This window comes from Mastigoproctus giganteus, chromosome 14 (genome assembly GCF_048544385.1).
Source record: "Mastigoproctus giganteus isolate SK-2022 chromosome 14, ASM4854438v1, whole genome shotgun sequence".
Lineage (NCBI taxonomy): Eukaryota > Metazoa > Arthropoda > Arachnida > Uropygi > Thelyphonidae > Mastigoproctus > Mastigoproctus giganteus.
The window spans coordinates 91536131-91548535 of record NC_143588.1 but is presented as its reverse complement, the minus strand read 5'-3'; the positions used below and the strand labels follow the sequence as shown (position 1 = coordinate 91548535).

The 12405-nt window shown below is 34.8% G+C and overlaps 1 protein-coding gene across 2 annotated transcripts in view; it reads right to left on the bottom strand.

The window, feature by feature from the left end:
• LOC150075350 (sushi, von Willebrand factor type A, EGF and pentraxin domain-containing protein 1-like) overlaps window positions 1-12405 on the bottom strand; it is a 253397-nt gene that overhangs the window by 97028 nt on the left and 143964 nt on the right. For both annotated transcript variants that reach the window (XM_090388279.1, XM_090388280.1), the window contains exon 11: window positions 8177-8356. In XM_090388279.1, the coding sequence (XP_090244405.1) occupies window positions 8177-8356 (180 nt within the window). The remainder of the gene's footprint in view (window positions 1-8176; window positions 8357-12405) is intronic.

Here is a 12405-nt window from a genome sequence, read left to right as displayed (position 1 = left end):
CATCAAATGCTTCAATTCTTCTGAAACCTTCTTATCAATTAGGTATGCCTGAATTGCATCTCTTTCATTTAACTGTAACCTAATTTACAATTTTCTAACTTCATTTTCACCAAATGCCAACAATTCATGTTTAGTAGGATTAATACCTTCATTGTCCTCGTTTTCTTTCTCTCGTCATCGGTATTGTCACTAATTCTTAAATTTTAATTTTTTCTTTTCTTTTACTCGAAACTGTCCATAATGTCAGTGTCATTCGGATATTGAGGTACTGGAAATTTACGGAAAATGTGGATAACGCACTTCCGCGAAACAACAGATGATTATTTGTCGGGGTAAAAGAAGATCACTTTTTTAATTCTCAAATGGGGTGCTTACGGTTGATTCACAAAGGTGTCCAACCTACGGCCCATGAGGAAAGTGAACTAAAACATTTTAAATTTTGTTAATTATCAAAAAAATTTTCTCATTAAATGTTTTGTTCAGTAAATGTAATTGTGTATTGTACTTAATAAAATTTTCGAATATTTTCAATTTTACTTTTACATGCAACAAGATATGGAAAATGTAACACACTAAAGAAATCTAACTTTGAATTTTTTTGAATATGGCCCCTGTACGGGAAAAGGTTGGACACCACTGCAGTAGAAGGTGGGCCAGAGCCCACTGGGAATACACTTTGATCTGCTCACTCTTGACTAGTGCAACTCCTCCGTATGTGGGACTTGTGGTCGGATAGGTTTTACCAGGTACCACTAAGTTGTAGAATACATTAGCTCTCTTAATTCTCGCAGCAGCACTAATTGCCTAAAATGCCTGCAGGCCAGAAATGTGAACAGTGCGTACCGAGTTAATTCTCTCCTAATCCGTTTGCTATATGAAAATTTTCTTCGCTCAACGGAAACTTTAAATGTAACTTCCAAGGGGAATTCAAAATAATTGGCTATAAGAGGACTTCATTAAACAGAGGTCCAACTAAATAATTTAGAATTATAAAAATGATTATACAGTTTTATATAGAAAATATCTTAAAAAATAGACAGTAAAAAATGCAAATTTAGTTAAATAATTTTAAGCTTATTTGAATAGTAGGTAAACACGTGAAAAAAAATTACGGAATATTACAAATTTCGAAGTGCACTGCATCCAAATGTCACACACCACTGTTAATAAAGGTGCCGGTACGCTGTACCGTTGCATACCATCCCAAAAAAAGCACTTGTAAAGAGTAACAAAATAATTAGCAAACAAATAACTGCATTATTCTTTACTAATTGGTTGCATTTGGGGCAATTTAATTCAGTAATAGGGATTGTGTTATACAAATAATGAATATTACATTTTTCAATTGGAAGTTTTTCTTCCATATACTGCTTAGCTGCTTATTGAGATTCAATACACTATTCATTGCTGGATACAAGGTCACTAACTGAGGCTACCTATCTGATGATGGAGAAAAATATCACTAAAACTGGTCACAATGGTGCTTTTGGATGTTAGTGAATAAAAGGTTTGCCTTATCCTGAAAAAGGTCTCTGAGGTTGGGCAAATTCATATTTTAGTAATAAATAGACTGATACACCAACCATGAAAATATAAGTATTTTACTGTAACTAAAATATTTACAAATTAAAATAAATATTTACAAAAACTGCTATTATATTAAATTAAATTATGTACATTGTAAAAAAAACAAAAAAAAAAACATTAAAACTGTGATGAAATCCTTGCGATAAAATACACTAAAATAAATCGGATTAAAAGTGATAAAAACGATAAAAATCTGGAGCTTTCGGAAGCATCAGCTTTCTTCCTCAGCAGTAACAAAACTTCCTGCAGCACGTCCTTATATGTTTTTTTTTTTTTTTACAATGTACATAATTTAATTTAATATAATAGCAGTTTTTGTAAATATTTATTTTATTTTATTTTAATTTGTAAATATTTTAGTTACAGTAAAATACTTATATTTTCATGGTTGGTGTATCAGTCTATTTATTGCTAAAATAAGGTTTGCCTTCTTGGTGATGTTAATTTGATTAAAAACAATATTAGCAACTTTAGGTTTACTCATAGATAAATGCAGCTGTTTCTAAACTAAGCATAAGCCCAAGCTATTCCATTATCACTAGAGGGACAATACTGCCCCAAGGCAGTAAAGAGAGAAAAACATAGCACAGTGTAGCATTAGTTTCTCACACTATTTCAATACCTGCATTGAAATAATACCCTGCTTTTTTGATAAATGGTGTCTTGTTCTGATTATTATTATTATTTATCTATATTTTATTATTTTCAAAACATATTAATAAGTGAGCAGTGCATGTAGGCTTCCAGGACAGCTCATGAGGTTTTGTCAATGATATACAGGAATTTTGCTAGCAGGGATAAGGAGGTCATTATCTCCCATTGTATAAGGCAATGATTATATTGCATCTTGAATGCTGCATACAGGTCTGGAGACCTCATTTTAGGACCACAATTTAAAAAGGGGAATCAAAAGGTGGCATAAGAAATTATATCAGTTAGCGTAACTTCTGTTCCAGGAAAAATAATGGAGTCTCTGGTTAAGAAGTAATGCAGGACAATCTAAACAGTTATATTTTGCACAATGTGCATTTGATAAGGGGTGATCTTGTCTGACCAGTCTGATTAGATACTATGGTGCAGTAACAAAGGAACTGGATGCAAAAACATCACCAAACAGTTCAGCTAATTATTGACTTACGTAATACTCGACTTCCGTAAATTCGACTTTATCCATTGCACTGGAATTAGGTTTCGCTGCTTCAACAGTGAATGCTATTTTAAAGGACAGTGTGCGTGTAAACGATCATGTTAAAGGATCAACACATTTAAGAATTGATCACAAAACAGCATTAGGCGCTATATCAAAGATGGAAAGGCTATTAATAATATGGATGGAAAATGAGATTCAGAAGCGAGTGCACATGAGTCTAATGACCATTCAAGCAAAAGAAAGAAGTATTTATGAAGATATTAAGGATAAGTGAACCCCAAGCCAAGTTTGTGGCAAGCAACAGGTGGTTTAATAGGTTCAAGCTGGTTTCCACAACGTTAAAGTATGCAGTGAAGTCACCAGTGCCGACTCTGCAGCAGCAGAAAAATTTTGTGATGTGTTGGAAAAAACCCCCTTCTAAATTTCCAGAGCCCTCAACCTCTGCAGTGGTGTACTTATCAGCTGGAAACATTGATTCTGGCAACGATGCTCAAAAGGTAAAACTTGCTGACATTATGCCTGTCCCCTCCTTTTTTTTGTAATTTTATCATTTTGAAATTTTTGTAATTGTACACTTTTTTAATTTTTCCTACACATGAAATAAAAAAAATTGAATAAATAATTCTGTTTACATGTTCATTGAACATTTCTTTTTTGCTTCAATCAAATTCAGCAAGCATAGTTGTGAGTGCTGCATAAGCCTTTAGGGAAATTCTGACACATAAAATGACTTACGCAGAGTTCTGCAAAATGCAACCCTTATATAAGTTAGGGAGCACCTGTACTTGGATTTCAGAAAGCTTTCGATACTGTTGCACATAAAAGAATGCTTTACAAACTGGAGGAATGTGGTATTTAGGTCACGTTACTGCCATGGATAAAGGGATGGTTGAGTGGTTATTAATAGACAGTGTTTTTTTTTTTATTATTATTTTTTTTTTTAATTAGTAGAGTTCCCCAGGATTCAATGCTGGGCCCACTGTTGTTTTCAATATTTATTAATGATATTGATGAAGGTATATCAGGCTTAATGTTTTAATTTGCAGATGATACAAAGGCTAGCATGGTGATTAATGACAGTAATCAGGGCAAGCTGCTGCAACAAGATCTAAAAAAACTAGGCAGATGGGCTGAGAAATGGCAGTTGAAGTTTAACATGACAAATGCAAGGTACTACATATGGGTAGCAGTAATTGCAGATTAACATACCAAATGTGTGGTATTACACTCAGGATAGTGGAAAATGAAAAATACCTGGGAGTAACTGCAATCAGATATGAAGTTCTTTGAGCAGACAGGCTACCAGGACAATTCACGAGATTTTGTCAATGATATATACAGGAAATTTGCTAACAGGGAAAAAATATGTGTTTATCCTCTTGTGCAAGGGTTAAGCTGCAACTTGAGTACTGCATACAGGCCTGGACTCATTTAGGAAGGATATAGATCTGCTGGAATGGGTGCAGAGAAGGGCATCAAGATTGGTGAAGGGAAAAAAAGAGTGGTCTTACAAAAAAAAAAAAAAAAAAAAAGGCTTCAGTTCTATAAATTGCAGCATCTGAAGATGGCATATGTGAGGTGATCTGACTGAGATGTTTAAGGCTTTGATTGGATTGAGCAAGATCAGTGCTGATAGCATTCTTCCTCTTGCTCAGGGTGCCTCCATAGCCAGGTGGGCAGGAGCAGCAGTGCGTAGCACACGCTTCTTGATTAGACCGGGGTTCGAGCCCGTCACCACCAAATACGGAGAATGCGGAAAGGTCGGGCAATGACCACCGCATATTCCCGGAGCAATATGGCCTTAGTTGCTAATGCTCCTAAAAACCAAAATAACAACAACATCCTCTTGCTCAGGCTATACACACAAGGTGGGCATAAATTCAAATTCAGGAAAGATGGTTGCAGGATAGATATGAAGGTTTACCTTCAGCCCGCAGGTATTGATTATTGGAACAAACTTCCATCTATTGTTACGGAAGTGGGTAGTTTGAATAAATTCAAGAACTAGATAAATTATTGAAAGAGATTGACAGGTGATGTGGGAGAGGGTTTTTTTTCTTTTTCTTTTGACCGATGCTTTATAAGCTTGCTTTCTTGCATCATATGCCACTACTACCACTAATAATAATATGCTCCTTCATTCAACATGGTTGTTGTTGTTGTTGTTATTTGGTTTTTTAGGAGCATTAGCAACTAAGGCCATATTGCTCCGGAGATATGCGGTGGTCATTCCCTGACCTTTCTGCATCCTCCGTACTTGGTGGTTCGAATCCCGGTCTAATCAAGAAGAGTGTGCTACGCACTGCTGCTCCTGCCCACCTGGCTATGGAGGTGCCAATTCAACATGGAGTCATCAAAGAGTAAAGTGAACTGTGATAAATGTTGTATCATATAGCCTAATGCTCAAAAAACCAAATGAGATAGAAATTCTGTTTTTCAAGGCAATTAACATGTCATTGTGTCAACAAGTCATTGTACATGTCAGGCACCACCATTTTGTATGTAGATGTGAGAAAACTGGGTTGTTATTTGTATCAATCACATTAGTATTATTAATGGAAGGGAGCAAACTTATACAGAATTAGCCAAAAAAAAAAAAATTCCACTAACACCTGTACATCCCCTCTAATGATTTTTCTAGTTCTTCCTTAAATTTATTCAAACTGCCTACTTCCACAACACAAGATGGACATTTGTTGCAACAATCAACTACCTACAAGCTGAAACCAAATTTACTTTTAATCTCTTTGTGACTGCCTTGCAACAGAAGTAACTGCATTTTGCTTTTGTGCTGTTAAATCCATATAACACAATGGAATGGATTGGTGTATTTTCACATGGGAAGATAGAGACTTGGAAAAATAGAATGAATTTAACATATGATCTGAATTTCTGAAGTGATTGAAATTTTCAAAAATACATAAGGAAAAGTTGTTCCAGAGAAGAGGAACAAAATAAATGAAGAGAAGTTAATTCAACAATTTTGCAGTTTTACAGCACAAAGACGTTGCTACTACAATTCCTAATAGATTTCAAAGAAAATTAAAATTTTAAATAGGAAGTGGAGTAACTCAATAAGAAAGGGATCAATGATTTCTTTATATTTGGTTTCTTTCATATATAAGCAATTTTGAGAGAAATTTTAGGGAACAGCTCATCAGATCTGAAATGGTATCCGGGGGAGAGAGGTTTTGAATTTGGAATTTTTATAAATTTAGCAATTATTCAGAATAGATGTATTGGCAGGAGTGTAGAACACTTGTACAACAGATCTGCTCTGATCCTCCTCTTACAAGTATATATTCTTTATTTTAAGATGTTATTTCTGAACATTTCACATATGTTATTCAGCTTTTCTATAGATATTTTCATGAGCATTGTTCTTCCAAATTGGCACCTATAGTTCCTTCATTTTCTTCAAAATCTACCAGAATGTGTGTAGCAGTGAGTTAGTATTCTTTTATTTTTAAAAAGCTAATTAAAATATTGATATTAAAAGTTTTTGTTCATTTTTCAAAATAAAGTTTATCAAAGAATAAAGAATGTGGAATGCTACAATTAGTAAAGCTAATTGCCAAAAACTGTAAAGATGAATGTCCGTGGTAGGGTAGGAGGCAGAGGGTTGTGATAAATGTTTATTCCTCAGATTGGGTTGATGTAAGAAGTGGGGTTCCCCACCGTTGTTTTTGATTTTCATAAATGACATTGATGAAGGGATAGATGGGGTGATGTCTAAATTTGCAGATGATATAAAGATTGGCAGAGTAGTTAATGATCACCGTCAAGCAGAGCTTCTTCAGAGTGTCCTAGACAGACTTCAAGGTTGGTCAGAAAAATGGCAGTTATGCTTTAATCCAACAAAGTGTAAGGTATTACACCTGGGAAACAGTAACCTTAAAATAACTTATACACTTGGTGGAGTTGAACTAAAGCTGATAGTGGGGGAAAGGGACTTGGATGTTACGATACAGTCAGACATGAAGTTCTCCGAGCATTGTAGACAGGTTGCAAGGAAGGCCCATGGTGTCCTTTCGATGATTTATTGAACAATTGCTAGTGGAAATAAGGATGTCATAATACCATTATACAAGGTTACTGTTAGACCATGCTTGGAATACTGTGTTCAAGTATGGAGACCACATTTAATCGAAGTTTAAGGCTCCGAGAGGCATAAGCGAAATGAATGAGGATGAAAATTTTCCCAGTTATAAATGAATCTAGAACAAGGGGCCCTAATTTCAAGTTACGGGGGGGAAGATGTTTAGACTGGATTGCAAGAAGTTTTATTTTAGCCAGTGAGTTATAAATTATTGGAATAAGTTACCTATGTGGGCAGTGTTCTCCCCAGAAAATTTTGCCAGTCGGGTGGCATTATGAAATAGCTGAGCGGGAAGGGTAATACTTTGCAATATTATAAAAGTTTCTGTTATTTATGAATGTGATTTAAGTGATCCAGAGCAAAAATTAATTGAAAAATTTAACATTATATGCTCCTGTCACATTGAACTCAATCGCATAGTATGTTCAAATTATTAATCGAGATCAGTGAGCAGTACCATACAGTACCATGAGAATCACTTAAATTTTACCTGAGCGGTCAGTTAAATTCACCGGGCGGTGCGCCCATTCAATAGGTCCCGGGGAGAACACCGATGGGGGGTAGAGGCTGACAGTTTGGAGAAATTCAAAGATTAGCTGGATAATTACCTATGGAAGGAGGGAAACACATAGGTTGTCTATTTTCTTTTCTCTTATTAATTATATTATTCTTATTTTATTATTTTTTTTATTATTATTATTTTTTGTTATTTTTTTGTTATTTTATTTTATTATTATTATTATTTTATTATTTTTGGCAGGCAGCATAAGCCATAGGCTTCCTTGCACTGTGTGGCCATTGCTAATACTAATACTAAATCATTGATGTATAAAAGTAAAAAAAAAAAAAAAAAAAAAAAAAAGAGTATGAAAGAAATAAGCCTTTTTGTAAACAGTTAGTTTAAAAATCAGAAGATAAATCAGAAGAAAGGTCAGAAAATAAATCAGATCTGTCGTCATATACAACTGAGTATTAAATGAAAAAAGGAAACACTAAAGTACAAAAAAAAAAAAAAAAAAATCATAAATGGAAGCTCACAAAGACATCTCTGTGCTATAGCCCAAAAAGCTTTGAAATACTAAAAGCAACTACATGAGATACAAATTTGATTATATTAAATGATATTAAATTTAGTTTTGTAAAATAATTTTATTTTTTTTTGAAAGAAAGTAAAAATAAACAATTTAATTATTTTAAATAAAGTTACACTAAATGAAACAAATAATTTATTTAGTTTAAAATGAAACTAAAAATAATTTAGTTTCATTTTAATTTCAGCCAAAACACATCATGAGTATTTTATTGAAAACAATTATTTTTAAACTATGGTAAAATCATACTTGGTACACAAGGAGAAGATGCAGGTGGTCCTTCCCATTCACCATCAATACATGTTAAAGAAGGAACTACAAGTGTATAACCAGCATTGCAAGAAATCCTTTTCTCTTTGTTAGGTTGAGTTGGTGAAAAATCCTCTTTAACTCCATCCTTATGTGGCAGACTTGAAAGATAACACTGTTCTGCAATATTCATATATATTACTCATCTTCAAATCACAAATTGAAGTATCAGTACAGTCAAAGCTCTTTATAGCAACCCTCGTTTTAATGTCCCTACATATTATAACATCCTATGTGAAATTGAGAATTTTTTTTCAAATGAGAAATTGGCCAGAACCAGTTGGTCCCAGCCAATTTCTCATCAGCCTAATGTTATTTTACATTCAGTATAACAAAACTGAAAATAAAGGGATTTCTCTATAAAAACCATAAATTTCTACCCCTCAATCTGAATTTTTACTTTTTTATTACAATATTCATGTTGAACCCTTCAAATATATTGAAGTATTGATGAACTTGCAATCTGACCGTGAGAAATCATTTGTTAAGATTTCCCATGCTCTTTTCTCACAGTACAGTAATGAAATGAACATCAGCTAGAAGTTAATTTCATTAGTTAGAGTATATGTTTATTGGTATGGCTCCAAGAAAGTGGATAGCTTTGCCAATCACAGATAAAATTATGATTTTGAAAGCTGTAGATAATGGTGTGCGTTCTAAGGCCAACATCACCAAACAGTTCAGCATTCCTAAGAGTACTCTGTTCACTATTTTGAAAGATCAGAAAAAGATTGAAAGTTTAGAGAAATCTGCTGCACCAGGTAGGATTCGAGCATGAAAGGCGAAGTATCTGGATCTTGAAAAGGTACTTTTGGAATGGCTAATCCAAAATGCATGCAAAAATCATTCCTGTAGATGGCAATCTTTTAAAAGCTAAGGCTGAATCATGTGTGCATTGAATGAATATTGAAGAATTTAAAAGTTCAGATGGATGGTTCCAGACCATTTAAGACTCATCCTGGTCCATCTTTCAAAAACGTGTGGAGAAAGTGCAACCGTGGACATTGACGCTACAAAGGAATGGAAGGAAAATCATTTAAATAATGGTTTGCTGACATATGACCACAATGACATCTTCAATACTGATGAAACTGGACTCATTTTTAAATTGCTACCAGATAAAACACTTACATTTAAAGGCAAGAAATGTAGTGGTGGAAAAAATGTCAAACAGATTACCGTTCTCCCAGCAGCAAACATATCTGGCACAGAGAAGATTCCTCTTTTAATCATTAGGAAAGCCCAGAAGCCTCAATGCTTTAAAGGTTGGAAGACATTACGTTACCTACTATGTATCAAGAAAACCAAAAGGCATGGATGACTTTACAAATTCACGAAGAATGGATCAGAGACTTATATTGCAGAATGAGTGAAAGAAAAAAAAAATTTTTGCTCTTTGTGGATAACTGCGCCCCTTATTGTCAAGTAAACAACCTAAGTGCAATCACTGTCATGTACCTGCCACCAAATATGATGTCAGTTCTTTAGCCATTGTCTTGAAAGAAAAATTCAGAGTGAAATCAACATCCTACAGAGAATGTATTTATGCATTTCAGCACGGCATGAAGTTGATGAAAATGTGATTGCCAACTGCTTCAAACATTCTGGATTTACCAACTTGAATGATTCAATGTGTGAAGCTTCACATGCTTCTTCCTCTATTAATTGTAAAGAACAGTCTGATAATAAAGAAGAAATATTTGACCATGTGCACCATCACCTAAACTTACAGGCAACTTAAGCTTCAAAAGTTACACAGAAGTGGATACAGAGATTGAATGTTTCAGGATATGCATGAATGAAAAGGAAATCACTGCAGACTTTATGGAATCTTCTAAAATTTGTAATGATGAAGATGAGGAACCTACTGTTGTTGAACAAGAAGTTTCAGTGAAAGATGCTCATCAAGGATTAGAACTTGTATGTTGATTTTTTCAAGTGTGGCCCTAAAGGGAAGGGTTATTGCTTTTGTAAAGACGACTGGGATGGTCTTAGACAGTATTTAAATTCTATACAGTGGGACCAACTAATGATGTTACCAACAGCAAATTCAAAATGGGAAGCATTCAAAGAACTTATCTTGGAAGCTACTAGGCTTTACATACCAACTAAGAAATATTGTTCAAGGTTTAGGGGGCGCCTCCGTAGCCAAGTGGGAAGGAGCAGCAGTGCGTAGCACCCGCTTCTTGATTAGACCGGGGTTCGAGCCCGTCAGCACCAAATACGGAGAATGCGGAAAGGTCAGGGAATGACCACTGCATATCCCGGAGCATTACAGCCTTAGTTGCTAATGCTCCTAAAAACCAAATAACAACGTCAAGGTTTAGGCCTAAATGGATGTCAGATGAACTAATGAGACATATGTTGTTTGTTATTTAGTTTTTAGGAGCATTAGCAACTAAGGCCATATTGCTCCGGAATATGCGGTGGTCATTCTTTGACCTTTCCGCATCCTCTGTATTTGGTGGTGATGGGCTCGAACCGCGGTCTAATCAAGAAGCGTGTGCTACGCACTGCTGCTCCTTCCCACCTGGCTACGGAGGCGCCAATGATGTGAGACATATGGCAGAGAAGAAAAATGCATAGGATACATATATTAACATGTGACACAGAAGCCTATGATAGATATAAGTTGATCTGTAACCAAGTTACAAAGGAGGTTAGGCAGGTGAAGGCAGATTACGAGAAATCTTTGACAAAGGATGCAAAGAAAAACAGCAAAGAGTTCTTTACTTATATAAACTCTAGAAGGAAGGGGATGAATCAGATTGGTCCACTCGATATCGATGGTTCAACTGTTGATGATCCAGCTCAGGTAGCTAACAAACTAAATGAATATTTTGCATCGACATTCACAAATGAGGAGTTATTCAGGGAGGAGAATGCCAGAGGTGTATTCAACTCTGGCAGTAAACTAGATAATCTTGTAATAACTGAGAGTAAAGTGGAGGAGAAATTGTTGAAGATAAACACAAGAAAGGCACCTGGGGTGGATGGGATCTATCCAGTGATATTAAAGGAGGCAGCAAAGGAAGTAAGCAAACCCTTAGCCATAAATATGAGAGCTTCTTTGGATTCAGGGGAAGTACCCATAGACTGGAGATGTGCAAATGTAACCCCAATTCACAAAGGAGGATCAAAGGCTGACACAAGTAATTATAGACCTGTAAGTTTAACTTCCGTTCCAGGAAAATTAATGGAGGCACTGGTTAAAGAAGCACTGCAGGATCATCTAGACAAGACTTCAGTTATAGCTCGGACACAGCATGGTTTTGTTAAGGGAAAGTCTTGCCTGACCAATTTGATTGGATACTATGATGCAGTCACAAAAGAACTGGATGCAGGGAATAACTTTGATATTATATACTTGGATCTTAGAAAGGCTTTTGATACTGTTGCACATGGAAGACTGCTGCACAAATTGGAGCAGTGGCATTGGAGGCAAATTGCTGCTGTGGATAAAGGGGGTGGTTGAGGGGGAGAAGACAGAGAGTGGTAATCAATGGACACTACTCATCGTGGACTAATGTTATTAGTGGAGTCCCTCAGGGTTCAGTGTTGGATCCATTATTGTTTTCTATTTGTAAAATAATAAGAGGAGTTTACCTCAATATTGTATGTAGAACACTTCCGTATGATACTCTCCAGAAATTAAAACGAAAAAATCGAAAACTTACATTAGAATAAAAAATAAATAATTAAAAACCAATTCAAATCAATTTAACACAATTTAATGAAATTAAAAATTAAAAAGAATCTAACGAAAATATTCAAAACGATTTTCCTTCCTTTATACTTTCGTTAGATTCTTTTTAGAGGAAGGAAAATCGTTATGAATATTTTCGTTAGATTCTTTTTAATTTTTAATTGCATTAAATTGTGTTAAATTGATTTAAATTGGTTTTTAATTATTTATTTTTTATTCTAATGTAAGTTTTCGATTTTTTCGTTTTAATTTCTGGAGAGTATCATACGGAAGTGTTCTACGTACTATACTGAGGTAAACTCCTCTTATTATTTTACAAATATTAATATCAACGTAGAATGTATTGAGTATTACAGCTCTGATTCATACTATCTAATTATTGTTTTCTGTATTTATAAATAATATTGATGATGGTATATCAAGCTTGATGTCCAAGTTTGCAGACAATACAAAGGTTAGCAGG